We start from the raw sequence: 27,738 nt of genomic DNA, 5'->3' as shown, positions 1-27,738 counted from the left end.
AGACTCGGCCACGAATAGGTTGCAGCAGTATAGCCAGTGAGCTCCTCCGCCGGCTGGAGAAATCGTCTGGAGATACCATTTCGGTCCCGTTGCCGTGTCCGCTGATGATCGGCCAACCTGCCCGTCCGCCCGATAGCTTCAAATCACCTCCCAAGGTTGACGATGATTGCTCATGGGAATACGGTCTACCCGCCCGTGATCATCAGCCCGTCCAGTTCAGTGGTGAAGAAAGTGCCTCACCAGCTATGGATGTACCACTACTATCTTCTACCTAGGCGTGTATTGACTTTCCTTTTGCCAACAGCAGCGGCGCTACGTTATCCTCCATCCAACCATTCGTCACCCGTGGACTTTCTCGAGGGTGCACGTTTCGAGTTTCCCTCCGCCGCCATTATTCATCATCACTGTCAGCACATATCATCCGGAGCGAGAACACTTCCATCTGGTCTTGTATGCGTCCTTCCGTTGTTCTTCTACTACTTCCACCATACTGCTACTACGGCTGTGCTGTATGTGCGTTTCCTGTGCCCATTCTCCACAGCGGCGTCCTACCCATTCTTTCTTCCTCACCCTCGACCCAGCATTCTGTCGCCCGTACCCCGTCTCCCGTTGGGACTCGCTGCTGAGGAACGTCCGCGGCCGAGCGACCACCAGTACAGGAAATTTCTTGGGTAAACCCTCGGGAACATCGAGGCAACCATCGGCTGGATCTGCGTGTGAGGAGAAAGCTCAAGGTGTGTATGTGTGCGTGTCTAACTGTACGGTGCGCGTGGGAGACCATCTGCAGTGGGTGGTTGATCAGGGTGCGTGTGTGTGCCGATGTGAGAGAGAGAGTGTGTGCGTGCACTTTTTGGTGGTATACGCGCTTGTTTTCGTCTCGCTCGCAGCCCCTGGTTGACACTCACTGCGACGCCCACCTTTATCCTGGACCAACCCTTCTCCGCCACCTGCCTGTTTGCTGCACACAATACACCACCACCTCTCATCACACTCACTCCGCACCACTCGCTGCCGCATTTTCCTGCTTCGCCATTGTGACGACTGAAACGATTTGACGACTGCATCGTCGTTTGCATCGCTATCTTCACCTGTTCACATCGCCGTCGGCTTGTTTGCTACCTGTCGTGAGCCATGCTTATGTTCACCACAGCCATTTCGCTCTCGCACGTCCTCTGAAGACAGCGTTGCTTCCTCCTTCCTTCCATTTCGGCCGACAAAAGCAAAGAGTTTGTGATTGGATACAAGATATCATCATCTTCATCACTCGCGGGATACATACAAACGGTGAGTGAGCGGCATATCAAGGGCATGAAACCATCTCCGTCGTCCTTCTCCTGGCACAATCCCTCAATCAGCCGCCCCAAAGGAGGAGCGAAAACAGTGTCTACACACATCGGTCATCATTCAGGATGGGATTGCAATGGAGATCCTAAGATGGAAATGGCAGCTGCTGCAAATCTTCTGTGTATTGCCGAGGGCTTGATTCTTCCACGCAAGTTGCAGTCTCCCTCGTCGATTTTTGTGAGACACAGCAGCGTGCACCCATCTCGGCCTTGCCCTCTCCGTCCTGGTGACAATGATCTCAGTCAACCGGCAGAACACTCAAGAAACTTGATGCTGACAATACTTCTAGCATAATATTCTTCCCTTCCCAACAATCTCATCACTATTAATTAACACACCTTTCCATCTCTGCCTATCACGCTACCTCAGGCGAGTTCAATGGCCGAGGTACTCTCGCTATCTGTCCAGTCTCCGAATTCTATCACCATAATGCACAACCGCCCTACATCAGCTGAAGCATTCCAAGGAACGTCTCAACAATACCCTCAACAAACTGGAAGGTCAGCAGGCCCACCGCGGGCCACATACTCTGGGCAGGGTACTGGATACCGTGGCACAGCTGGAGCACCAATTCCAACGTTCGCCTTTTCATCCACGCCAGGTCTACGACAGGATGTACGTACAGGAACGAATACACCTCAGCCGCGCGCCAGTTTGGCAACCAGCCGGCACGCACACACACAATCTGCCTCGGCATCCAGCACAACATCAACCGAGTCATCACAACCATCAGCAAAGGATGATTCGGTGATGGGGTCTCACAATGGTTCGCTGATCAATATCACAACCAATATCCCCGACCTCTCGCTGACGACCCTCGGGGAGACTTCAGCGGTCAAACCATCGCCAGATCGGTATAGGCGACCTGCACAAAAGCGCACAGACTCGAATACCTCTACGCTTAAAGCTGGGGCTGCTCCTTCGCCAGACACGAGTTCAACCAGTGTGAATACCATGCCGGCATTGCCTCGAACGGAAAGTCAGGATGACAGTGCCATTAGCACAACGAAGCCGAACAGATACAGGCGGCGGAGTTTTGGCAATCTGGATGTGGGACGCGCGCCTGCATCGTTGGATCCTCCTCGGCCGTCGACAGGTGATGCAAGTGCGACCTCCACTCCCACCACAATTATGCCTGGCGCTTTCTTCGACAGTGTCTCTGGCGAGCTATCACAAAATTCGGCAGCGGCCGCCCAGGACACTGTGAAATTGGTTGTTTCACAAGCTGAGCCTAAAAATGCCAATGCAGGCTCACGTGGCTCTACTGATGCTACCAAGCGTATTGGTACTCCATCGCCGCTCTCTAGACAGGCACAGGTCGACGACTCCGCCTCGGGCGCTGCTTCACCTGCCAAGCCCAAGACCTATGCTTCTGCTGCTCAGTCTGGCATGGCCTCCGCTTCTCCTGCTTCCCAGCACCTCGCTGCCCTAGCTGACAAAGATCTGAACAAGGGCATGAAATCACGTCTACGAAGAGCATTTTCTTTCGGTAGCGCGCAGGAACTGAGGAGAGGTGCCGCTGAGAATAACGCGATTGCGCAGCAGACCAAGGAACAGCACCAACAGCAGATTGACGATGAACTCGATGCGGAGCAGCAAGAGATTGCACGAAGGCAGGAGGAGGCCGGAATCGGTGCTGGCATCTATTCTGGACAAGGCGGCTTCGCTGGGTCTACCGACAACCTCTCCATTTCTTCAACTGCATCATCCGCTTCGATGATGTTGCGAAAGATGGGCAAGGCGACCAAGAAGGGTGCTAGGAGCATCAAGGGCCTCTTCCGGCCCAAGTCCGTCATTGGCGTTCCTGCTGCTGATGGTCCTGTGCAAGTCGGACCCAGTGCTGCAGTACAGCCCAGTGTCGCTCAAGTCTCGATGGTCACCGTCGAGGCTGAACGACAGAAAGTGAATGTCAACGCCGATATCACTGAGCGACCGCATGGAGTTACCGGATTTCCTAAGCTCGAGCGGAACTCGATCGATGCTGCTAATAGCATCATCAAGCCTGGTTCCCGCGGATCTGCGGATGGTTCGGATTCTCGTCGAAGCGTGGTTGGCAGTGATCGTGATCGAGCTGAGGTTCTCGCCGCTGTGAAGAAGGGCATCTTGAAACGATCGGGGACGGCTTCTCCAAGCGGTGGTTCACCTGTCATCAGACCCGTCGTCGACGGAAGCAGTGCGCCTGTGCTCAACCTGCCTGATAGCCCTGCATCCAGCATGCCCAGCACACCCAAGGACGGTCGCACTGGATCTCTGAAGGGTGGTGCCAATGGTGACTACTTTACCAACAGATTGCCTTCGATGTCGAAGAGTGCCGTCACGACGCCCAACGGATCTACCCGATCCATCAGCTTCAGCCCACGAATCCAATTCCACGATGCCTGGTCCGCAACCGAATATGACCGCCGCGGCGAGATTGCTACTTGCAACCGTCTCACTCCTATGCTTGCTCAGCAGATCAAGGAGGAGCTTAATACATTCAAAATGGTAAGCACGATTGGAACTTTCCGCATGTCTGCAAAAAGAGAGAAAAAATGACTAACGGAATGCTTTTCAACAGGAGATGGAAGTGCACGAACTAAGCAAGCCGCATACGCATTTCTTCTAATGACACACGCACATTTTCCAATAATCATGGCCGACCGAATCGGGCTTTCCCTGAGCCCACTCGGCCGCGCACACGACCCTGATGCCACCCACAAAAAACATACGCCTGCCTTGATTTTCCGCACAGGACAGAAAGAGACACAGAAACCGATCTTGTCAGAGATGGAATCCCCGTCTCCCGCTTCGGGCGCTAGCAGTTTCTTCCCCCATCACCTTCCTCCCTCTTGTTTCTACTTCTACTCCTGTCGTTATTGACTCACTTCCCTGCTTGCTCCCTTCGGGTGGCTCGGAATCTTCATCTTATCTTCTTTTCTCTCTGTTTATTCCGGGTTGTCTGATGGTCGGAAATGTCTGCTCTCTTTTTCGTTTCTTGCATTGTCGTTGCATTTGTTTTTTCTTGCTTGGGTCAACTCTGTGTTGTTTGGTGTGTGATTGAGGGTTGAGTTGGGAGAGGGACCAAAAGAGAGTAATCGCCAGGACACACGCGATTGGGGAACAATTCTTGCATTTTCCCCCCCATCAGAAAGGATTTTTGGTCCAGAGTGTGGGAGGTACCAGTCACTGTTCAAAACTCCTTGCCACTTGGTTGGAGAGTACAGCACACAATGGAGGGAAGAGATCTCCAGCCTTCTTCCTTCTGGTGTTGTCTTGACTTGCAAGCGCATAATTCAATCCCGTCCTCACCACGTCTTCTTCCGTCCATCGCGCGAACATCGTGATATAAGCTCTCCTCTCTCACCTCGCGTGCACGGATGGCCATACGACTCTCTAGTATGCTACCGACCACGGGCGCACTGCGCTCCGGAGCCCCTCCAGTAGCCAACGACCATTCTCTACCATGAGAGAAGAAAGACACCACGTGCGTGTGTGTCTCACCTTTTCCTGTCCCTCCAGCCCAGTGCCGGATTGTCATCCGGGTAGTTCTCTCGCTTCGACATCTAGAATTTATTTCCCTCTATCGAATCGAGTCGAGAGACTACCGTCATCGAGAAAGGATTCGAGACCCAATGCTCAAAAGGGAAAGTCCATCTTCCTCCAACGCCGCTACTGGACCGGACGGACCCCGTTGAAATCCTTCTCGTGTATTGGGTTTTTTTCTATATTTTCGAATCCCAGGCGGAATCCCCAGAGGGAATCCTTCCCAGGTTTATTTCTGCCCAGAGAGGTCTTTCGACCGAGAACAAGGGAGACATTCCCGGAATTGCCCAGGGGAAAAGAAAGGCCCATCGCGACCAGACTGATGATACATGCGACGTGTTCTGCCCCGGAGGTCTTGGGATGATCCCCATCTGGTTTCTCTACTCATGTTGCATTGCCCGAATACCTAGAAATACCTCTGCCATTGACGCATCCGGTACCAGCAGCAGCAGCCTATCTTGTCTCGTCTATCTGTGCACTGTGCAATGCGTGTCTTGGATCGGTCTGCAATTGATTCCATCGGCGCCGACGCTGGCACTGGCGCGGGCGCGGCGCGGCGCGGCGCGGCGGCATGGCACTGGCACATGGCGGGAATGACGCTACTGCTCGACCGTCCGGGGTGCGTTGCGGGTGAGATATTGCGATGGACGCATGCAGGAGATAGACGGGCTGTAGACTACAGGGGGGTTGGGTTCTCGAAGAGAGACCATGTGATGATGTGGAGTGTGCGGATGCCTCTCTGGCTTCACTTGTTGCGCGGGTCGTTTGATGCGGGCCTGCGGCGTGATGCCTGACTGGAAGTGGGAATCTCTCTTATGGTGGAACAAATTGACCTGGTAGATGTGTGGAGTGATGCTGATGGGATGAGTGCAGAGCGGAAGTTGAGAGCTATGGTGTATGATGCTCAATGGTATGATTGGTCTTTCGTTGCGCGCGGTGAGACTCGTCGCTGGTTTTATTACCCCAGGGTCGCTCATCACCACCACGCGTGTTTGTAAAGGAGAAGACCGACGGTGAAAGGAAATCTCCATGCCTTGTCCTTTCATGACCGACTGATGCCGTCAAGAATGCCCTATGAATCTGCCGAAATCTATGCTTCTGCAACTCCTTCCTGGCACCCACGCTCCGCACCGGCTGTATTCCTTACACGCTCTTCCCAGCCCTGTCAATCTGTTTACAGCTTGCTAGCACGTCTCCATCCGCATTCCATCCCGATTGTGGAAAGCTCTTCCAAGGAATTCTCGGATCCTTCGCGAGAAAGGCTACCCCCTCCTATCAAGGACCTGACTTCCCTGTCCTCTCTATCTCTTCCTCCGTAGAACATGCATGTCGTCGCGCTGCCCAGCATTGGCATCGCGTGAGGAACTATGGCATGAGCACCCTAACCTCGACTGCGTTACTGCGCATGTATGGACGGCCGAGCGGAAGGAAGGAAACAGAAGCTGTATGCGTTCCAGAAAGATGTAAGACCGCTCTGCATGGGCAAGGGAAAAAAGATAGTGGTACACGCGTGTGGATTAGTACACGCGCAGTCGTAGTAAAAGCAAGCACCTGTACTTGATGAGTGATGAAGGTCTGGGCCTATGCGATCAAGCGAGCGACAGACAGAAATGCGGGGAGTTGAAGGAGGAGCGGGCTTGTCTGTCCGTTGCGTCGGGCTGGTTCGCGTGTCTGTCTCCCCAAGTCTGTGGCTGCATACAGGACACTCTAGGTACATGTGTGAGGTATATCATATTCCCTGTCGATGGAAATTCCCAGATGAACAGGAGCAGACATTTCGGAATACCGCGTCATCATAATGCTGATCCCAGCCGTTGTTTAAAGAAGGATACGAAGTCGAATTGTACCGTGAATGACGACGATAATGACAGCGAGCCCTCGAGTCACAACGGGTCTGGGCCTTGTTTCATCTCCGTGAACCTCAACGGCGCGCCTGCAGTAACAATCTTCTCCAAGATTTCATCCACGTAGGACCTAGGTACTAATAACACAAATACCTATACACCTTCGCAACGCGGGACGCGAATACATGCATGGTTCGAATTGTCCTGGTGTTCTAGGCAGCGTGGGAATCTCCCTTGGGACCCGATCTGTGGGCGGGAATGGGAGGACAAATGAGCCACGTGAACACGGCAAGGAAAATGAGGTTCATCTCTAGTTCTCCAAATCTCTCGCCCAGGCGTGAACGCGGTTCTAGCTCCAACGGCTTGCAGGTTTGGTGAGATGGGCGAAAAGTGAACGGCCATGCGGGATGCGGGATGTGCCATGTACGCGAGGAGACGACTGCTGCAGACCTCCTTCAATTCCACGTCAGCGTGCGCGCACTTTTTGACTACTGTACCTATGTACGCTTTTCCTTCCTGCTGCGTGATATTGCGATGACATATCGGTCAGACGGCACCGCGCAGCAGCACTGCGTTGGACCGTTTTCACACAATCTGCGGATTTCTTTGTCACTGGCCCGCTCGCTCGCTTGCTGGCTGCGTCCTACCATCGCGCAGACCATGGATCGGAAGGCTCCTTCCTGCCATATCACCCGCCAAGTCGCGCGCCTTGGACGTCCTACTGTTGATGCACGATATTTGGTGGCGCCTTCGCGGCCTTGGTCGTCTCGTTTCCCAATACACCTGGGCATGCACCCGATCTGGATCATCTGATCGTCCACACGTAGTACAGAGTGGCTCTTCCTCATATGATGTTTCCATGGTCCTGATCGTTGAACGACCGTTCTTTTCTTTGTCTTCTTCAGGTAGACGTTGTGACCACTTCACATATATCTCGTGCCTGGCCCTCGCCAATACTTTCACCATCTCGCCATCATGTCCACCATTGAACATCCAATCGTCCTTCCCATCAACACGGTGCCAAATCACCAAACACACGTCATGGCAGGTGTTCTCATCGCCGTCGCCGGATCGACCTTCATCGAGAAAATCCGCACCAAGCGGCAACAAAGGTATTCTCGCATTGAGGGATCCCGTCGTCAATCTCGAATCCCGCAATTCGACCAGACCGAACAGCTCGACAAGCACCACCTCGTTGAACAAGTCACGGAAATTGTACACGAGCTGCCTCCATACGAGCAATGTGTCTCGGAACCAACCACAACGGCTACAGCACCTTCGTCACCGGTGACTCAGACCGTTGATGTTCCAGCGTCGTCCCCTCCGCCGTACCGTCTGACAACCAGCATTGATGAGGTCAGACAAGACGAACAACAACAACAACAACAGCAACAACCCTCAACGCCGATCGACAAGAAGAGGAGATCAATCGATTTCAACCTGCGTCGCCTCTCCTCGTCGCTCAAGTTCACCACGCCGGACATCCTCGCGGGAGTGTCGGCCGCGCACGATTTCAAGCACCTGCTTCCATGGTCACCTTGAGGTAGAAGATCCAAAAAGCAAACAAGTAGAAAGGCAATACATCGTGCGGCATTACACTACCGCACGCCATCGATCGCCAATGCAGCAGTCGCGCACCATCCAATGATGTGGAGAGGTCACATATGATGTGACCAGGAGGTTCCTTCGGTACTTCGACAAGCTTCGAACTTCTCCTCCACCGGTGACATCGGCAGTCCCCAGGGCCCGACATTCCGACTTTGGCATCGATCGATCAGCGAGCGAGCAAGAAGGTCACAAACAGACTTTCCCAAACAGGACAAGCAAGTAAATGCAAAACCTTCGAAAAGGTGCAATCCCAAGGTTCCGAGGAGCGAAAGCGAGAAACAACTCGGACAAATCGACCAGGAATCCCCATTCCTTGCCAAGCGCCAAAGCCTGCCGAATTCGGGGACGCGCGCGGGAGAACAAGAGAGTTTGAACTGTGAAGCACACAAAGTCGCACAGGCCCGGGAATTGGAAACGAAACAACACGACCGCGCAATCGTTCTTGCACGCCATTTTATTTTATTATTTTTAATCAATAGTCCCTATCATCAGGAACCACCACCGCAGCAACGTATGAACGGAATGAAACGTACGAGACAAACGGCACGAGTGAACCACCACCACCATCACCCTCTCCGCAATTCCTCGAGGCCGTTGAAATTTCGACGTCACGGGAAATCCCTGGTGAAACGCGCGGAACGAAGAAATAAAACCAGCAATTGCGGGAAAGCCGGCCCGGACGCGCGCGAGTGAACGTTTTCTCCGTCTGTGCGACATCCGTTCGTTCATCGTGGAATCCGATATACGGTCGGCGGCGGCCTGCTCACAACCTCGCGGGTCTACTCGACCTTTTCGTCGTGGGGGATCGGCTTGGACTATATAGGTCGGAGAAATCAAATTTTCTCTTTCTTCTCATGGGAGGGAACGGTGCTTGAAAGCTGCCGTGCGTGCGTGCGTTGTGCCGCGCACCCAAACCAACGCGGAAGCCCTGGGTTTCGAGATGATGATCCAGTTCCCAGGTTGCACCAAGCAAGGCATGGCGAGATCTGTCGCCTGGTGCGGGTGGACTGCGAGCGAATGAAGGCGGCACCGCGCTGCTCGTCAGGAATGGAAACGTCATTTGTAACGCGACGTGGTATGGAACCCGGGAAATGTTGGCTTCTCTCGTCCGCTGGAGTTTCCTCGTGCGACGGAAACCTTGCCGTAGTCTTTATACTCTTCTTCCCTTCTCGAATTTACCGGCTCTTTTTCTTTGTTCCGAGAGGAGAAATCTATCTTCCATTTTTTCTCCAATTCTATACTTGGGCGCATATCAATCGCGAATAACGTCCCGGAAACATCGACAGAGACTTTTGCCGCGTCTGAGACTCCGCAGCGCACACTTCCCCCTGAGATTTTCCAGCCAATACAACTTGCCGTGTCAGTCCCATCTTACTTGCGACTCCGCTCTCATCTATAGATGACTTTTGTTGGTTCGTGTCTGTTGTGTGCACGTGTGAGCTGACACACACACACGCCCACCCCACGATGATTCTCCTTCCACCTGGACCTCCGTTGGGTTTGACTCAGCGCTTTCGCATGAACCGCACTCCTCCCGTCTGCTCATTTGGGAAACGGGGTTCCTCGAGCGAAGGCCACCTGCCAGGGAGAGCATCTCATGTTTTTGTACAGACCGGGCGCGACGAGATTGCGGAATTCCGGTGTCTTATCATGCCGTGCCATCGTTCCAGGTGATGATGTTATTGGTCGTCGGCGGGATTGTTGGCCCTAGTCTATTCTCAAAACGAGAAAAAAGGATTTCTGATGGTATTGACGTGTCCGCCGAGGAGATCTTGGTCAGTGAATTCGCGTCCTGGGCATAGTCAAAAGAGAAGGGATAGCAGTGTTGGCATATCGGTTTCACTCAGTGCTGATATATCTTCTTTGGCTCGAAATGGTCGAGGGCAGTTTATCCCTCGCCAGCTTTTCCATGTTCTTGAATTGAGGGCAGAGAATCAGCTGCCTCCTGACAGAAACGGGCGGATCAATCTGTTTCGATGGAATTGGAAGGCTCATCTTGCCTAGGTTCCAAGGCGGCCAGACAACGAAGGATGACTAGGTGAATAACATGTAAGCCGATGATGCGAGCAGAAAACAATGGCAATGTCTCTTTGCAAAGGAGACCACACTCACGATCGATAATCTCATCTTCGGCAACGCCCATCTGGAAGTCTACCAATCCATACTTGTCCACTCTGTCGCACAGCCGAACGAGCTCATCTGCCAAGCCCTCGAGCGCCGGTATATCCATGACCGAAGCGGCATCGCGCAACGGATGTTGTGCTTGTGTGGAGTGATGGGTCAGTTCGAGCTGTCGCTGGAGCGCTGTAAGCCAGGCGTGGTTGAAAATGTCCCAATCGCGAGTGCGTTGGTTGCGGATGCATTCGTTCTCTGCGCCGTTTGGGTCCTGGCAATCTAGATGGAGGCCTAGGGTAAATGATTTAGTGTTTGAAATGAAGGATGATTCATGGTTGAAGGTGATTCACCTTGGGTCTCTATATGGGAGAGGTAATACGCCGACATTGTTAATAATTTCTCGTCGATGCCCATCAATGACCCATGGTGGACATTTGTGAATATCGATCGCAGGTTGATTTCGTGGTAATTTTGATCGAACCGTGGCTGCTCTGGTATGGGTGCTTCATGAACCTCATGTGTGTGGTGCGAAGTATATAGAGGAACGTCGGTAGTCGTTTTGCTATCATTTCTGGTCGGATTGTGCACCGATGCCAATTGGTAAGGATGTTCAAGTCGATGTCGATCTTGATTGTAGAGCATGTGTGGCCCTAACAGCATCATTGAAGAATGACTTGATGAAGCAGGCATTGCGATTGTATTGTGCTGTCTCGAATCCGCGCTCTTCTGCAAAGGTTGCCAGTCATTCTGAGAGACCGTGGGCGGATCATTGTATTTGTGTTGTGTCGCGGGATTGTGTCCCGGATTCGAAGATGATTCCGGCGTTGTGTCCGCGTTGCACAAGTTGTACTCCGTGAGAGGCAGATGGAATTGTGGCACATTCTGCCCCTGTGACGCGTGAGGGATTTGCAAATGTGACGAGTATTGCAACACTTGGGCGGGTGCTGGCCAGGGAGGCTGGTGTTGTGCAACACCCGTTACATTGTAGGCTCCGTCGATCCTTGTTCGACCCGGTATCAAGAGGCTTCCTGGCGAGCAATCCCGAATGGTCGTCATTGACGTAGGTGTGAGTAGCTGGTTTCCATACAAGAACGAGTTTCTTGCCGGTTGACCAGGAGTGTCTGTTGTCTGCGGCGTCAAACCTGCGAGATCACCATGAAATGGTTGATTGTGCCACGAGCTACTGCCGACAACGCCCTCGCTGAGCGAGTGGTTCTGGGACGCATCAGAAGGCATTCGAAGGCGTGCAGGCGTGAAACTGGTGTTCCCGCCGTGTCTTGCATACAGCTCTGACTGCACTTCGGAATCGAATGTATCTTGGTAAGGTTGAGAAGGAGGCTGTGCAGAGCTGATCTCACCGTCCGATGTGCGATGTATGCTGTCATGTGCTCCAGGCCCTATGGGGTTCCCATCTTGTTGGTTCGACTGCGAGAAGGTCCATGATGCCGCGAGTTCGGCTGAGGACATGACACCGAGCGAATGAAGTTATGCTGTCAGAAACAAGGCAGTGAGACACCCCAGACCTTGGAGAAATGACGACCTGCTCTGAATGGGCAGATCGAATCGCCATAGGATAATGTCCCGAAATAGAGGTTCAACAACAACACTGCTCAAAACGACATGCTGTAGAATTGCAATGAAAAGTATAATGAGAAACAGACAACAATGCCCTTGTTAAAAATAGTTGGCCGTATCGTTCGGGGTCGCTGTTGGACACACAGCCAGTCAAAAGGGAATGGCAAGTTCGTGCAGCGCGGCCGGATGATTGGAACTGGTCACAACGAAGCAGTACCGGTGCAACTCAAAAAGCAAAGGATCGGGGTGTCTCTGTGTACAATGTCTCAATGCAACCGAGGATGAATGAACACGCAATACGCAGACACGCTTCGTGGTGATGATATGATTATGTCAGTCTCAGCATCTATCAATCTTGATTTGTGTCAGGGTAGCAGTTGTCCACACCACAGATCTAGGGTCTCATCAAGTCTGATAGACTTTGTGAGGCTGCATTGGAAATTGGAGCAAGTCAAAGGCTATGATAATCGCGGTGGCTGAAGTGAGAAGGAGAAGGCGTCGATAGGGTGGTGTCATGCTGCAGGTAATTTTCGTGCCAACGAGTACATCGAAAGGCACCCCTAAGTAAGTCGTGCCGGCGCCCCTCCGATGAGTTGAGGACCGACACGGCGCCTCCATCTCTGTGTGTCCAAGACAGAGAAATGCTCTGTCATTCGCGTACCTAGCTGCAAGATGTATGGAAACCAATGGGAAAAGCGTGTGGGTATGACTGCTGCCGAGACCCCATTGGCCATGAGCAACCAAAAAGACCGTGAGAAGAGGAATCGATTGTATGGAAGCGTGAGCTGCAAGTCCTTCCTCTTTCGAGAACGTCTAGCTCGGGTAGCAAGGGTGTGCGGACTCATGCATCTTCCTCCGCTCACTCATCCTTCCAATGCTGGCCCATGAGAGGGGATGAAGTCTAACTTCTGCAATGCTTAGTCTATATTGCTGTGCCGCCGTGTAGAGAAAGTGCCGAGAAGTCTTTGTTCTACGTTGATTTGATTTTCCTAGTGGCTGCATGTTTGACAGTCGTAGTCATATGTTGTCTTCGGCCGAGTCGGCTGCCTGTATGTATTAATAGTCCGTTTGAGATTGATGAACGAAGCCACTCAATCATTATTTTCTTCGGTGTGGTCCTCTCGGTCGAATAGAAGTCATCAAAATATCTTGGCCGAGCAATGGACGTCCAGTGATGGGAGACACAACACGTTATGATCTGCATACATCGTGCAGTCAGCCGGCATGAGGAGTGCCTGTGTTGAGCGCGTACGGGCAAGACGTCCAGCCCTTCGCGGCGGCCTCGTGGATCCGCAAGCTAGAGGTGAGGGTCCCTCAGGTACGGGCGATGACTTGCAGCAGCAGCGGCAGTACTTTGTTGAGTCCATTTCACACCACGCGTCGTGCCGGCAGAGGCTGCATACCCGGAGTGGTCCGCGCGTCAAGCCTCATTTAGATGTTCTGCTCCCATGTGCCCGCGCTCATGGACAATCGCGAGTGCTCTCCTCCGGCCAATCAATGTCTGTTCGCATTGTAAGTGTGTTACATCTAAAGCGAATATGGCCAGAATCAAATTGTTCGCATGTAGATGAGCTCTGTGACACGATGGCTTGTCTCAACCGAAAACCAATGTTGTCGGCTCATGAAAATACCAATACGCATCCGGGCATTGCGGCTTTCATGAGCACGTCCTGTGTCTGATGACAACAAGCCACAATTTGACAAGTGCCCGCAGAGCCTAATCTGTTGATTGTGACACCACCGATGTTGGAGGTCAACTAACTGCCAGCATGTCATTTGTTGCCGAGGTCATCGCTGTCGTGCCACGAGACAATGCCATCTCAACGAACACGAGTTAGAGGTTGCCGCAAGCCACGTTGATGAAGGAGCGCTATCGTTCTCGTTCGGCGAAAGGCAAACTGCTCCGACAGCGTTCGTTTCTCCCCTAGGGTAGTCGTTGCCCTAGACATGAAATTCTATTTGCAGATCATGCTCGTGCTTTGCTGTTGTCAATATTGAGTTGGCCGGGATCCTGTTCGTCGGATCGAGATTCTCATGATAGAATCACCGAGGTGCCTCGATATTCAAAATTGCATATGCGTGCGGCACAGCTGAGCATGCTCTCTTGGATCGCCATCCGACCGCATGTGGACAGTGGTGCCGACACAGTGGAGGCTGTAATGCACAGAAAAGTACCTGGAGGCTTGTGTGCAAGCTGGAGACAACAGATAGCTGCTGTAGTGTGTTGGCTGAAGGTCATCCGGCGAGCCGCCTCGGCCCGTCGATGCCCTGAAGCGCCCATGCCTTTGACCGCCTTGGCGATAAAGAGAGCCCTGAAGTGTATTGACAACGGGCGCTTGCCGCCAGAGAATGCCTGCCAGCGTTCTGTGCAGGCATCGTGGTACATGACTAGACAATAACATCCAGCCACAACTTACTGGTTCCGAGAACGTGTTACCATGTGTCGCAGCATTTCCTACCGCCGCACTCTTTTGCTCCTGCATACTTTGACCGAGGTATGTTTTGTGTGAGGCTACTTGATTTGACAAAGAAACCTACGTACCGTCTCAGAAGATGAATGAAAAGTAACTTGTAATGTTTATTTTTATTTTCCCTATCTCGATTCGAGACTGAGGAGGCGAGACCGGAACGGTCCCTCCCTGGGTTTCCAGGAATTTATGCTAAATAAATTACATCGTGGAGGATATAATCGGGTATCACGTACAGGCGACGGAGAGTGATGAGATGGGTTGTTGAAACAGCAAGCTACTTTGGCAGCTCGGTATCATTTAGTTCACGGGGAGGGTAGCGTAGGCTTGCTTGGGGAAAGGGTACCTGTTTCTCGGTGTCAGTATACTCGCGTGGTCAATGTATGTTATGGGAGGGACATACTGAGGACCAAGCTCGCGCAAGCTCAGTGCGGCCAACCATTGTCCCATGTCGACGCAGGTCTCGAGGCTCTTGCCCTGTGCAACACCGGCGAAGAAACCACCCGCAAAGGCGTCTCCAGCACCAGTGGTGTCGACGATCTCCGACTTGTCGATCTTGTGGACGGGGTAAGACTTGACCTCATCCTCACCCTGCACGGCGACGATGGTCGGGTCAGTGCCCTGTGTGATGATGGCGACACGCTTGCGCTGCTTGTTCTCCTTGGGAAGGTTGGCCAACGCCTTGGCAATGGCCGAGATGTCGTGGGTGTTGAGGTCGTGTGAGTCGGCGTAGGAGGTGGCCTCGGTCTCGTTACCGATAACGTAGTCCCAGTATGGTGCAGTCTGGTCCAGAGGGTCCTTGAAGAACTGTGGGATGAAAGGCGCTGAGAGGGAGAGGATGAAGGGCTTGTTCTTCTTGGCAGCCTCCTCGGCGAGTGCCAAAATGGAGGGCACGCTGACGGTCAAGTGGTATCCACCAACGAAGTACGCCTTGGAGTTCTCAACGACGCTCCAGTTCTCCTTCAAGTGCTCAATTTTGTACTTGTTGGCGGCAGCGAGGTCGGTGCACATGCTTCGGTTGTGGCCAGTGATGATGACACCGCATCGTCCAGTAGGAGTTTCCTCATCATATCGGTAGCGGACGGCGAGGCCGGCCTCCTTGTTAGCCTCCTGCAGGATGTCGGCGTATTTGTCCTTGCCGACACAACCGAAGAATACGACCGAGTTGGGTGAGAGGATGTACTGAGCACCTCGGGCAGTGTTCTGGGCGGCACCACCTGCCAATAGCTTGGCGGAGCGGTTCTGAATGAGTTCCTCGAAAAGAGAAAGGTGCTTCTCCTCAGCCAAAATGGCGTCGTTGGCCTTGAGGCCGTATTGGTTCAGAAGAGCCTCATCACTGTGTGTCTCGTCAGCTGGAGCACCACGGTTGACCAATGCAGTGGTTGAGGAATTCCTACCCTTGACCTTGGATATCAAGGAGAGGGTTCTCAAGGCAGAGAAGCTCGTATTGTTGCTCGGTTGACATGATGGGCGATAATAAGGTGAAAGTATGGGGAAAAGGAAAAGTGTTGACGTGGTTCCGACGAAATAATAATAAAATGGGCCTGCAGACTTCTGCAATCCAATGCCCCGCGTACCGATCTGTGCATACAATGATGTCCCACCACGTCCGGCATCGTCATGGGAATTTAACTCAACGGGGCTAGAGCGGTGGACGGAGTTTCAGGCAGGGTCTCGGGAAACGGACGGACATGACAAGTCCGCCCAACTTGGGACCATTCTTCCAAAGGTCAAGGTGGGGCAAGAAATCCTGAGCGAGCAAACGTTTGCATTTCGACAACATATTTCCACGACAATGTGCTGTGTATCACACCGATGCTTGTATTATTGTATGCCCTTGTGAAGCCAACTACGTTTCTGTCAACGATCGACAAAGTTGATTCATGACACTGAGTGTAGAGTTGCTACAGCAAGATGCACAAACCTCATGGTCGACATGAGACGACTGGGGCACTGTCAATGGCCGTTGTCGCTCCGATTAGATTGCCGAGCGGAAAACAAGACAATAAGTCCCCGAAAAACGTATATTTGTTGTAATAAAAACGCAGCTAAAGTTCCAAACTCGTCCTTAAGATTCCTGTCGCAACTTACGCAATTTCCCATATTTCTCATGTCCTCCTCATTGTCAATCGCTCGAATCCAGAGATGGGCTCGATCTCTCATCTTAGCTTGCGGTGCTTCGATGTAGGCCATGCTGGCGATTATCATAGGATGACAGCGCAGCTGTGTTCTCTCCTCACAAACGCACGAGCAATTGTATGAAGCTCGTGTTCGGGTGCATGCGGCCGGCTTCGAGGCTTGTTGGTGTATGTGATCATACGAGTGAAACCTCTTTGGTGGCATAAACACAGGCGATTGTGTTTGGGCGAAAGGGGATGTAACATAATGCGCTCGAGGCGCTTCAAGTTGTTCAACCACCCTGACCATTGGGCGGAGTGACATTTCTGCCACTGAGATCGGGTCGAGCGACTGGTGTGCTCCATAGACTGCCACTAGCGCCGAAGAGGAGAGGTTTCTCTAGGGAGGTCCAAGACCCGGCGATATTCTGCGACGTTTTGCTTCGAACGCTACTCATAGAATTGACGCGAGAATGGTTGTGAGGACTAGTACCGATAGGAGAGTGTAGAGTACCACTCGTCGGGCCAGCATGGTATGGTGAGGCAAGTGCCGTCGAGTTCTCCCATAGGTTAGCAACAGACTGTATGCGATCGTGCCGGGCGAATTGTCCATTTGGCGATGCTCGAGTCATCGGAGGAGTCAGGGCAGCATTTGCTTGGTGTGACCAAGGGTGCACACACGGGCTGACAGATGAACCGTCCGCGGCAGCGTCCACAGAGAATTGCACGTCATCGTTATTGACGGTTGTCAGAAATCCAATTGCTGGCTGAGGCGGAGTGATCGGATTGTTTCCGTCGTCGTCGTCAACCAAGTCTGCGACCATGCTTTGGAGCTGGGTCTCACGATTTTGAAAATCTTCCTTCATTGCTGGTTTTTGCGCTCTATGCGGCGGCACAACCGAAGCATGTCCCTTGGCTGCAATTGCAGCATAGCTGATGACCGCCGGGGCGAACTGAGCACCGGTAGGCGTCGCTTTGTCGAGTTGCATTGGCTCATATTCCTTGGGCCGAACAACAAGGTCATCAATCGTTCCATCTGTCGAGCAAAGAATCCTGGTGCCCCGAAGACAAATGGGGGCATCGTCGTCATCGTTAGCTAGATAAAGCCCGTCAACGAGGAAGTCTTTGACGCGCTGAAGCATCTCGTCATCTTGAGAGCCTTTCTCCACGTCGGCATCTGTGTACTTTCGTTTGAGCATTCCGTTTTCCTTATTCTGCCAAGTCTTCATTGTCTTGGCGTCCATGAGAGGTTGAAATTCAATCGTGTCGACGTCTTCTTCCAACATGTAAGTGACATCCGCAACATCTTCAAGATCCCAGATGGGGAAACCTTGCGCAATGAGATCCACAGCTCTGGCGTAGCAAGGCCAAAATTGTGCAATCGAAGGTGCGAGAAAGGGTTCGCCGGACAAGCCCACAACCATGTGAACCATTGACATGAGCCACATGTTGTAGAGACGAATGCTCGGCAGGATTCGACGGAGGCTGGGGGTGATCTTCACTGCCAGTTCAGCATCGTCGTCTTCCAAGCTGAGTAGGCGGGCTTTGAGCTCGTCGTAGAAAACACGACATAACGATGTGAATGTCGTGATGTTAAATCGGAAGAAATAGAAGAACGACTGTTGGTTTTGCTGCTTATCCGGATCGGCTCGTCGGAGGTTAGTCTCAAGATGAGCAGAAAGATAGGCGGTTCGACTTACACTGGAAGCGCTGGCCTGCCCAATACTGAGCAGCGAGGTTGACTACGACCATTTTCCGCAAAAGTTTCTCGTATTTGTCGTCCAGCAAGCGCTGCTTGACACCGGTTGACAACTGACCCAAGACCTCACGTTCCAACTCTTCAAATCCAGCAAATGTCTCACCTTTGTAACAGATGCTGTGGAGTCGGACAAACCAGCCGACCAGAGCTCGTTTCGGAGCCTCCGGATCGTTTGGCGGTCCTTTCTGAATCAATTCGCCTTTGTCCCAGGCGGCATTAGTCTTTTTGAACTCGGCATGGAGATTGCTCGCTGCGTTGGGATGAGGGTTTGCAACGACTAAGGCGCGGTACAGGTGGTAGATCGCGTAAAGGTGGTGACGTTGTTCGAGCTCCACGACAGCTTGCTGATGGTGACCCATGCCTGAAGAAGGCATCAGAGTGGCAGCCAAGGCATAATAGCCAATAGCGGGCCCGAATTCAGGAACTTTGTCGAGCTGCTCAGAGGCGCGCCAGCGAGATAAATCGCCAAGATAAATCAGACATTGGTGTGCCGATTTCAACACGATGTCCCGTTGTTCTGGTGCGATCCGCAACGGCTGGCTTTCGCCAAAGCTGTTGTTCTTGTCCTTCATCGTGTTTCGCATCTGAGCAATCGCCTCCAGCTCAACAATTCCCACCGAACTCGAACTCAGTATGTAGATGTATTCACGGTAGAAGACCTGGCTCTTTTTGATAAAGTCAAGATAAAGCCGCATCAGCTTGCGTGTCTCCACGGGCTGAGGCTGCTGCTTGTCGGTATGCCGCTTGCGCATGCTGGAAAGAGCTACGTGAAAGTAACTCTTGCCTGCGCAATGCGCACGCCAAAGGCGTAACTCGGCAGTCTCGACATTTCGAAAGTCAGCCGCAATGCTCTTCAAGCAAAGTCGGCGGTAGGAGGCGAACGCTTCGAGGAGATTGAAAATCGGCTCATCGGGCTTTTTCAGAAGTTGGTAGACATGCTGTTCAGCAGTGCGCTCTTGCGCAAGCAAATCTTCCATAATGATGGTAGCGAGGGCCACATATGCGCTCCCTGACCACTCGGTCACCGTCGTGACTAGGACAGAGAGTGACGAAGGTAGCAGAAAGGCGTTCCGGAGCGATCCATTTGGCCAACGCTGGCGGTGGGCTGGCCGGAGTTGTTCAAGTGTGTCACTATACTAGCGGGCGAATTTTTGGGGCGAACCAGGAGCGACAAGTCGCAGGAGTCTTCGTGATCAGCAGGTCAAGGGCGTCAGTCTGGCCACACGCATACGTTATGTATGTGTTGCGCGCCCGCAAGGTCGCAGAGAACGATCGGGAGGAATCCGGAAGGTGGATGACTGGTGTTGCCCAACTTGCCGCTGAACCCTACCCAATTAATATACGCACCCAGCTTTTGATTAGCATTAGCCTCAAAATCAATAGCAGCCTCTCTTCCACGTGACAGTGGACTTGTCGAAGCAACCGTGACTCGACATGGAAGAATGTACTTGGGAATGGGTTTCAGTCTTGCTCTGTGTCATGCCCGTGACCTAGGATTTGCATAATCGAAAAATAGATTTTTCGTGCGTAGAATGTCAAAGCACATGTGAAGATCTCGAGCAGCGGCCACAGCTTCGCCTGCAGTCTTGAGTTTGCTGATCAGGCCAGCTTCACATTCAGCGTTCCTTATCCTCCGTATTCGATAATGGGCCTAAAACGTGATAGAGAGGACTCAACTCCGGATGCGTTATCGCAGGAGGCGACCGATACAAACATCGAGCCGAGCGTACTACGAGAGACAAAGTTTACTCAACTCGACGATTCCGCCAGCAACAACTCTAAAAGCTCCACCAACAGCAAGCGTAGTGTCACATGCTCGTTACCACCACATCAGCCACAGAGATTTCCGAACATCCAAGCATACGAGAACCATGTAGCAAGCGCGCATGTCAACCGCTGCAAAGAATGCGGCAAGAATCTCCCCTCATCGCATTTCCTCGAGTTGCACATTACCGAAAACCACGACCCATTCTTCGCGGCGAAACGCGAGCGAAATGACCGCAATGGTTCAAGAAGGAGCAGCGACATAGCTGCAGGATCGAGCGAGAAACTCAAAATCTACGCATGCTTCATCCCGGAATGTGAGAAGCTTTGCAGCGATTGGAAGAAGCGTCGGAGTCACCTCGTCGATAAGCATGGCTTTCCTCGCAACTACGACTTCTTCGTCGTGAATACAGGGAATGACGGTCGCGCGAGCATGTTACGTCGTGGTGTCGATGCACAAGGGCATCGGGCCAGCAGTCGGGAGCGACACATGGCTGATGCTGAAGGTGATGACGACGAGGATGTCAATGAGAATGTGCTTGGTGTAGCCAAACCGGCTGCCAGTTTTGATCCTCAATCTCGCGAACTTGGCCACCAAGGTGACCCCAAAGGTGCTTCTGCTTCTGACGATACCCTGGATGGTATTACTTCTGCTCTGAAGAATTCAACGCTGCAATCGGGGGTTCCAACCAGCATCTCTTTTGGTCGACGGCAGAAGTCGGGCTTGGGCAGACGCTGAAGTTTAATTGACCATCATCCATGTCCTCCTTATACCATGAAATAACACACGTGCTGTAAATTATGTTCGGCGGGACGAAGGAGCATTGTCACATCACAAAACAGGAGCGGGAATGCTTTGAAGCATAGTCCGGTACTTGGACCGTTGGTATCTTTTGTTTTTCTATCTAATGCTTTCCTTCGAGTGTGATTCGTAGTGCGACATTATGTGTTCATGACGACACATCACACTCTGCCAGACACAATGGAATTGTTCGTGCCATGTCTCGTTATATTCATCTGCCACATTAGACGAGCCCGCAAGGGTCGTCGGGTTGCAACTCGCTGATCGAGCTGCAACACCACTTTTGAGTCGTTCCGTCGTGGAGCGAGTCGTCTATTTGAAGACCTTGCCGTCGGCGTGCTCGAGGGTCTTGCCGTTGACCTCAACGGGCTTGTCCCACGCCCACTGGTTCTCAACAAATTCCTTGTCGGCGGCGTTGGTGGGGTCGAGCTTGGTGAACGAGTAGCTCTCGAAGTCGGGAGCAACATCGAAGACGGGGAGAGAGTCCTGGCCACGAAGGACGAACGCACCCTGGATGACGCTGTCGTTGGTGACGCCGTAGACTGACGCAGCACCAAAGAGGTACTTGCGGCTGGCCTCCAAACGGTTGAAGAATCCACCGATCAAGTTGGAGGTCATGAAGGTCATCGTGAGCTCCTCGTTGTACTTGTAGTCCACACGCCAGATGCTGTACTCGTCGAACTTAACGTTCTCCCAGAACCAAGGCAGGGCAACCTCTCGGGTATCCTCGTTGGAGTATTTGCGCTTCCTAAATAGAATGTCAGTGCTGATCTCAACGACGATACATGACTTGAGAACACTTACCAGTCATCAAGAACGAATGTAGCCTTGGGCAAAGCCTCCAGCGGGTGCTTGGGCTTGGGCTCTGGCTTGTCCTCCTCCTCCTCCTCATCGTCCTCCTTCTTCTTCTTCTCTTGCTTCTTGGGCTGCTCAGCGGGGGCGGCCTTGGGCTTGTCCTCCTTCTCCTTCTTGGGGGCAACGTTGGCAATGGCCTTCTCAATGAAGTCCTTCTTCTCGACAACATCGCTGTAGAGAGACTGGTTGCGGATAGTCTCGAACCATCGGGTGACGGAAGGGTGAGCCTTGCGCCACTCGGCATCGTAGAAGTACTCGAATCCGCGGGAGATAATGGCAGCAGTGAAGATGTCGGCGAGGGTGATGCGCTCTCCGACGAGGTAGGTGTTAACCCAGAGGTGCTCCTCGAGGACGGTGGCGTTCTTGGCAGCAGCATCCAGAGAGTCCTGGACGTTCTTCTTGTTGTAGGGGTCCTTTCCGATCAATGGGCGGAAAGCACCACCGAGCTTGGGAAGCAGCTCAGTGTTGGCGAAAGAGAGCCATCGGAGGATGGAAGCGTAGTCCTGCTTGGTCTTGCCGAGGAGGGTGGTCTTCTCGTTCTGCGAAGTGACTATTACGCTATATTAGCATTGATTCCAACAGAATTGTGTTTGAACAGGTAGTATATTGGCAAATGCGTATCAGAGTGTGAATTTTCTCAACAGTTGTCTTCAGACAGGGATAACTAGTTAAATGAAACATCATGCAAAGGGCGACGGCAGAATCGCACTTGGCTAGCCAACTGGCCAGCCATGCGATTCTGAATATTCATGCGTAGGGGGGGCTACTCACGGTACACAGCGATGGCAATGACCTCAGTCAAAACGTAGCCATCGGCACCCTCGAAGGTAGGGACCTTGCCGAGCTTGTTCAGACGGCGGTAGTCATCGGTGACACCGGCCGGAGGCTCGATCTCAACGAGCTCGATGTCGAGGTTGTTGGCCTTGGCGACGATGAGGAGCGGGTTGGTGCGTGGGTTGCCCTATGCAAAAACCACTGTGAGTTTCAAGGATCGTTTTTTTCATTCCCGAGAAACGCATGCAATGGTTGGCAGTGGGGTAGCATCGTGGGGCGTCCTACTTTGTAACCGTAAATTTTTCCGAAGGGAGCCATGATTGGCGATGAGAAGTCAAGTGAAGAGGAAAATATAAGAGGGCGCCTTCGTTGGCAATGAATCCAAACTTAATGAAAAAAGGTGAAGTGGTGATGAGAATGAAGCAAAGAAGGAAAGAAGAGGTTGCTGCGAAATGAGTAATGGAAGCTCGAAGAGAAACGACTTTTTCACTCTGGCAGGTGGAGGAGGGTCGTGCGCGTAACAGCTCGCTTTGGGTCCCTGCGGTTCTCTCACGGGCTCTCTTTTTGCCCCTCTTTAATTTTATCATTGGAACTTGGAATGCACAAATTGTTCGAGGTCATAAGCCTCAGGCACCAACGTTGGCGGCTTGCACTCTCAAAACGGAACTAAGCTCAATCAGGAAATCGTGCTGGCCGGCGAACAATTGCAATTGATCAGAACGATTTGACGGAACCATTGTCCATCGACGGACATCGACATCGCTCGCCAGCATGGAGCCCTGCCTTCTTCGCGCAGGCCACAGTCGCCTGTCCCTGGCCTGTCTACGATCATCCGGCAGCTCGGCAGCCGCTCCTCTCAGTCGCCAGCAGAATCCGCAGCAATGTCGACGCCTGGTTACCATCACCAGGTCAAAAGAGCCTGACTTCCGAGCAGCCGCTCCCATTTCATTCACAGATCGTCCAAATCGCAGACCGAGTGGCGGAAGAGGCAGGTCGAGCTCACGAACCGACGATGCTACCAATTCCTTGATGAAGGAAATCCGCGTGGTGCCCGCGTCTCCCTCATACTTCACGGGCACGCCGCGCTACACGGACGATGTTCTTTCTTTGGCAGTACTCCTCCGCAGATATCAGTTGTTACCGCGAGTTCCAATGGCAGAGGCAACTAGAGTGGCATGGAAGAAGCTCTCGGAATATCGAATTGAGCTCGCTGAGCCTGTGCGCGTCAAGGGCTATGGCATTCTGCTGTCCCTGTTGAAGAGGATGAACTGCATACACCCATCGGTCATGCCTGAAGAAGTCGTCACTGCGCTCAACAAATACAAGCGGCAGGTACAGCCGCATGACAACCCGGCCAAGCCAATCCCAATCGACTCGTGGGGACGCGCAAAGGGCATTGGTCGGAGAAAGTCAAGTTCTGCGATGGTTTACCTCGTGGAGGGCCAAGGAGAGTGTTTTGTCAACGGACGGACAATCGCAGATTATTTCAGCCGGATACACGATCGCGAGTCAGCCGTTTGGGCTTTGAAGGCGACTTCCAGGCTGGACAAATACAACGTGTGGGCCAAGGTTGAGGGAGGCGGTACCACCGGCCAAGCAGAGGCAATTACCCTCGGGCTTGCGAAGGCGCTATTGGCCCACGAGCCTGCTTTGAAACCCGCGTTACGAAAAGGTGAGATCGACTTACTTCTATATTTAACAGAAATCATCGCTAACAATTGGCAGCTGGTGTCGTCTCCCGTGATCCTAGGAGAGTGGAGAGAAAGAAGCCCGGAAAGCTCAAGGCGAGGAAGATGCCTGCTTGGGTCAAGCGTTAGCGATGCTTCTTATTGCCTGTGTCTGCTTCGTTGTATAACCATCATGTATATTTCGGATCGTGCAATAACACCACATTTTCAACCTCTATTTTGCCCGTTTTAAGACAATGAGCGCTTTTTGCTCTCTCAAAAATTCGTTCCCCCTTTCCGTATAATTACATCTCTCGGAGTAGCCTAGCGAAGAGTGGACATCTCGCTGTGCTGCCTACAATGTTGCTACGAACAAACTTATTTGCGGAACACTATCACGGCTATTTGCACATCCGTCGTCAATATTTTCTCATCAGCATAGGAGAGCTCTATCAGCCGTCTAAGCTATACACACGACAAGCTCACGTAGCGCTCATCTTCGAAAACACAAATCCGATCCAGCTGACATTCGCCGTGACCACCTCGCGGAGGACGACGTCATCAATCTGCCCAGTACTCGTCTCCTCTTGAACGTCGTCGACCAACTCAGTATCCTCTCGAGGCGGCTCCGCCACCGGCTGAACACAGAGCGAAGTGTCTAGATGGGTGTACTGCATCAGACTCAACATCTTCGTACGTCCGGTTGAATCCTTGCATTCTCGAGATTGTCGTCGGATTTCCTCCTCCTGTGCATCGCGGTCTACGTCGGTCAAGGGCCTCGGCTTCGAGCTCAAGAGAGCATCCGCTTCCTGGTCATCGTCGAGTCGAACAATTTCTGCCCCGCTCTCTTCGTCTATTGTGATGCCAGAATCATCGATCGAGTCTCTCACAACAAGACCGTTTCCGCCACAAGGGCAATTAAGTAATTTGTGAGTCTCGCAGTCAGGACTCTCGTCGAGACTGAACAAGTTCCGCAGCTCTTCGTGCGTGAAGCCGCTGACTCCTGTTTTGCCATCGACCACACTGTCAGCGAGACCCGTCTTGCTGACCTGGCGCTGGAAAATCTTCTCGTCAAGGGCGCCTTGCGTCAAGAGGCGATAGATGAAACACGGGTGCTTCTGACCATCTCGATGGACACGAGCCATGGCTTGCAGATCTGTGGCGGGATTCCAGTCGATGTCGAATAGAATGAGGCGCGAAGCACCAATCAAGTTCAGTCCCACGCCACCAGCTTTGGCCGACAGCAGGAATATGAATGAATTGCTCTTTGATGATCGGTTGAACCGATTGACAAGGTCTTGTCGCTTGGATGTTGGCGTGGAACCGTCAAGTCGAAGATGTGAATAGCCAAGCGATCCAATCAACCTCTCAAGTATGTCCATGGTCGAGGTGTAATTGCTGACCAGGACGACCTTTTCCTCAGTATGTTGATGTATTTGATCAAGTAAAGCGTCAAGAACGCGTAGCTTTCCGCTCGCCACATTTTCTCTCAGAATTCTTTGGGGCACTTCTTTGATTGCATCCTTCACAGCGCTCTCCTTCGCCTGGTCATCGCCATCCTTCTCCAGTAGAAGCGAAGGACTGTTGCAAAGCTTCTTCAACACATTGATCAATTCCAGCTGATTGTGAGGCGCCCCAAACGCAGTACCGAAAGCCGGCGAGGCGATAATCTTGCGATATATTGACGCTTGTTTGGTTGTCGGCCTGCAGAAGACGACGTACTCGGTCTTGGTCGGCAAATATTTTGACAAAATTTCGGCTGTCCGACGCAGAATGAAGGGACTAGTCAGCTCCGCTAATTCCTGATTACGGCTCTCTCCTTTCTCGAGATCTTCTGCACTGGCACCAGGCTGGCGACTGCGTAGAATCGGGGTTTCAAATTCCTTCTTGAAATGCGAATACTTGTTCAGCACTCCGGGATTCACGAAATCAGCCATAGTGAAGAATTCCGTCAGATCATTTTGGACCGGTGTCCCGCTCAAGATGACCCTCCGTTCTGTCTGGAGCTCTTTGATAGCGGCAGCGGCTTTATTGCCTTGAGTCTTCAACCGATGACCTTCATCTGCAATCACGATTCCGATATCGCGACATTTCAAAAGGTCGGCTTTTACCTTGACCAACATCTCGTAGCCAACGATCATGACACTGTACGCCCTGCCGCGCGTGAAGTCGGTCAGACGCTGCTTGCTATTCTCCAAAGCGTAAATGCCAACACGCTCGTTGCCCAACCACTTCCGAAATTCCGCTTTCCAGTTCTCGATCAGTGTAACAGGGCAAACAATCAAAGCTTTCTTGATTACCGGGGGATCGTTGTATATTGGATTTTGCTTGAGCAATGTCCAGATCAGTGCGATGGTCTGCAAGGTCTTGCCGAGTCCCATCTCATCTGCCAGTACTGCACCCTCGCCACCATGACTCTTCATCCCCATGACGCACTCGTACAAGAAGGCAACGCCGGCGCGTTGATGCTCGCGTAGTGCTCGGGTCAACAACGGATCCACCACGACGTCCACTATTTGTTGTCCTTTGGATACAGGACGTGGTCGCTTCATTATCAAAGCATTCGTGGCTTTGGGATCATGGCGAGGTACAGGGACAGCAACGTCTTTAGGCATAGCTTGAACATGGTTTACGGCTAGTGGGGTCTTGAAGGAGCTTCTCGATGCTTGAGAACTCGGCACTGCATTGGTGAGGCGTTCTTTCTGCGTCACGACGATTTTGTCGTGCCTTGCTTGGGCCTTCTTTGTAATTTGGGTCGCTCCATCAGCCTGCTTCGATACTGGGGGCGGCTGTGCGACCTTCTCCAAGTTCTTTTGAACAGACCTGTAGTCATCTTTCGTCATCAATGCTTCAACCTCGACCTCCCTGCCACCTACTGACAGGCCTGAGCCAACAAACAGTGGCCCTTTACATGAAGTACGGCCAAGGTCCTTACCCTTGTCGTTTTTCAGGAAAGCTTGCCCATCACGGACGCACAACACTCCGTCACCGTCCCATGTTTTGTTCTTCCTTGTAGTAGGTTTCCGCCACAGTACGGCGTAGTAAACCGTGTGTGTCTCGCTTGATCCTGCATTAACAGATGTGCTTGTCTCTCTGACTGGTTTGAGAGGACTTCGAGATGAGACTTGTGAGCCCCGATGCACGATATCTGATTTCGGAGATGATCTTGATGGGACAGGGTCTGATGTCAGTCGCCGTTTCTTCGCAGGCGGCTCTTCATTTGCAACGTTCACACTGCTATTGTTCTGCGGTGCCTTAAGAACGTGCGTGAGCGTAGGCGGCTTGAAAGGCCGCATCTTGTCGCGAGATGATTATAATCCTTTGACATAGACATAAACTCTCCCACATTGAAGTAATACAGTTTACGCCACTTCGGGAGACGCGACCGCGTCAAGCCAGCAACGCGCAATCACATGACCAATATATGGCAGTCCTCTCTCGATCCACCATTTGAATCTATTTGATACTTCGATCTTTCAGGAACATTTCATGTATCAGATTCACTGCTAATTTATTCTTGCATC

The 27,738-nt window shown here is 52.3% G+C and overlaps 11 protein-coding genes across 11 annotated transcripts; 5 read left to right on the top strand and 6 right to left on the bottom strand.

Moving 5' to 3' along the window:
- Positions 1 to 1,773: 1,773 nt before the first annotated feature.
- On the top strand, positions 1,774 to 3,949 carry K489DRAFT_412604 (uncharacterized protein; the record flags this gene model as incomplete). The annotated part of the gene is made up of 2 exons (XM_033607949.1): positions 1,774 to 3,828; positions 3,902 to 3,949. The coding sequence occupies 2 exons, from the start codon at positions 1,774 to 1,776 to the stop codon at positions 3,947 to 3,949; spliced, it is 2,103 nt and encodes a 700-aa protein (XP_033456965.1).
- A 1,398-nt stretch (positions 3,950 to 5,347) lies between these two features.
- K489DRAFT_61921 (uncharacterized protein) lies at positions 5,348 to 6,071 on the bottom strand. Its single transcript, XM_033608769.1, has one exon. It carries the CDS (start codon positions 5,910 to 5,912, stop codon positions 5,466 to 5,468), a length of 447 nt encoding a protein of 148 aa, XP_033456964.1. The 5' UTR covers positions 5,913 to 6,071; the 3' UTR covers positions 5,348 to 5,465.
- Positions 6,072 to 7,685: 1,614 nt separating this feature from the next.
- Positions 7,686 to 8,252, top strand: K489DRAFT_373144 (uncharacterized protein; the record flags this gene model as incomplete). Its single annotated transcript, XM_033603399.1, has 1 exon — positions 7,686 to 8,252. One exon carries the CDS (start codon positions 7,686 to 7,688, stop codon positions 8,250 to 8,252), a length of 567 nt encoding a protein of 188 aa, XP_033456963.1.
- Positions 8,253 to 10,001: 1,749 nt separating this feature from the next.
- K489DRAFT_61882 (uncharacterized protein) lies at positions 10,002 to 12,234 on the bottom strand. The gene is made up of 3 exons (XM_033608768.1): positions 10,784 to 12,234; positions 10,431 to 10,724; positions 10,002 to 10,352 (listed from the first exon to the last, which is right to left on the bottom strand). The coding sequence occupies exons 1-3, from the start codon at positions 11,898 to 11,900 to the stop codon at positions 10,282 to 10,284; spliced, it is 1,482 nt and encodes a 493-aa protein (XP_033456962.1). The 5' UTR covers positions 11,901 to 12,234; the 3' UTR covers positions 10,002 to 10,281.
- An 808-nt stretch (positions 12,235 to 13,042) lies between these two features.
- Positions 13,043 to 13,864, top strand: K489DRAFT_61880 (uncharacterized protein). The gene has a single exon (XM_033608767.1). It carries the CDS (start codon positions 13,233 to 13,235, stop codon positions 13,686 to 13,688), a length of 456 nt encoding a protein of 151 aa, XP_033456961.1. The 5' UTR covers positions 13,043 to 13,232; the 3' UTR covers positions 13,689 to 13,864.
- A 912-nt stretch (positions 13,865 to 14,776) lies between these two features.
- Positions 14,777 to 15,941, bottom strand: K489DRAFT_412601 (Ribokinase-like protein; the record flags this gene model as incomplete). The annotated part of the gene is made up of 3 exons (XM_033607948.1): positions 14,777 to 14,822; positions 14,880 to 15,812; positions 15,874 to 15,941. 3 exons carry the CDS (start codon positions 15,939 to 15,941, stop codon positions 14,777 to 14,779), a joined length of 1,047 nt encoding a protein of 348 aa, XP_033456960.1.
- Positions 15,942 to 17,678: 1,737 nt separating this feature from the next.
- K489DRAFT_324963 (uncharacterized protein) lies at positions 17,679 to 18,924 on the bottom strand (the record flags this gene model as incomplete). The annotated part of the gene is made up of 2 exons (XM_033601799.1): positions 17,679 to 18,241; positions 18,294 to 18,924. Coding segments are annotated over 2 exons (1,194 nt in total), but the record flags the coding sequence as incomplete, so codon positions are not given.
- A 1,232-nt stretch (positions 18,925 to 20,156) lies between these two features.
- K489DRAFT_304061 (uncharacterized protein) lies at positions 20,157 to 20,558 on the top strand (the record flags this gene model as incomplete). Its single annotated transcript, XM_033600502.1, has 1 exon — positions 20,157 to 20,558. A coding segment is annotated over one exon (402 nt), but the record flags the coding sequence as incomplete, so codon positions are not given.
- A 345-nt stretch (positions 20,559 to 20,903) lies between these two features.
- On the bottom strand, positions 20,904 to 22,948 carry K489DRAFT_383472 (eEF1-gamma domain-containing protein). Its single transcript, XM_033605610.1, has 4 exons — positions 22,833 to 22,948; positions 22,545 to 22,734; positions 21,723 to 22,323; positions 20,904 to 21,666 (listed from the first exon to the last, which is right to left on the bottom strand). The coding sequence occupies exons 1-4, from the start codon at positions 22,863 to 22,865 to the stop codon at positions 21,231 to 21,233; spliced, it is 1,260 nt and encodes a 419-aa protein (XP_033456957.1). The 5' UTR covers positions 22,866 to 22,948; the 3' UTR covers positions 20,904 to 21,230.
- A 220-nt stretch (positions 22,949 to 23,168) lies between these two features.
- On the top strand, positions 23,169 to 24,460 carry K489DRAFT_344049 (uncharacterized protein). Its single transcript, XM_033602311.1, has 2 exons — positions 23,169 to 24,219; positions 24,273 to 24,460. The coding sequence occupies exons 1-2, from the start codon at positions 23,319 to 23,321 to the stop codon at positions 24,362 to 24,364; spliced, it is 993 nt and encodes a 330-aa protein (XP_033456956.1). The 5' UTR covers positions 23,169 to 23,318; the 3' UTR covers positions 24,365 to 24,460.
- Positions 24,461 to 24,596: 136 nt separating this feature from the next.
- K489DRAFT_383470 (SNF2 family DNA-dependent ATPase domain-containing protein) lies at positions 24,597 to 27,527 on the bottom strand. The gene has a single exon (XM_033605609.1). It carries the CDS (start codon positions 27,508 to 27,510, stop codon positions 24,697 to 24,699), a length of 2,814 nt encoding a protein of 937 aa, XP_033456955.1. The 5' UTR covers positions 27,511 to 27,527; the 3' UTR covers positions 24,597 to 24,696.
- Positions 27,528 to 27,738: the final 211 nt, after the last annotated feature.

The sequence above is a fragment of the Dissoconium aciculare genome (assembly GCF_010015565.1).
Source record: "Dissoconium aciculare CBS 342.82 unplaced genomic scaffold K489scaffold_12, whole genome shotgun sequence".
In the NCBI taxonomy this organism is placed as follows: domain Eukaryota; kingdom Fungi; phylum Ascomycota; class Dothideomycetes; order Mycosphaerellales; family Dissoconiaceae; genus Dissoconium; species Dissoconium aciculare.
This window is presented reverse-complemented; position numbering and strand designations above follow the sequence as displayed.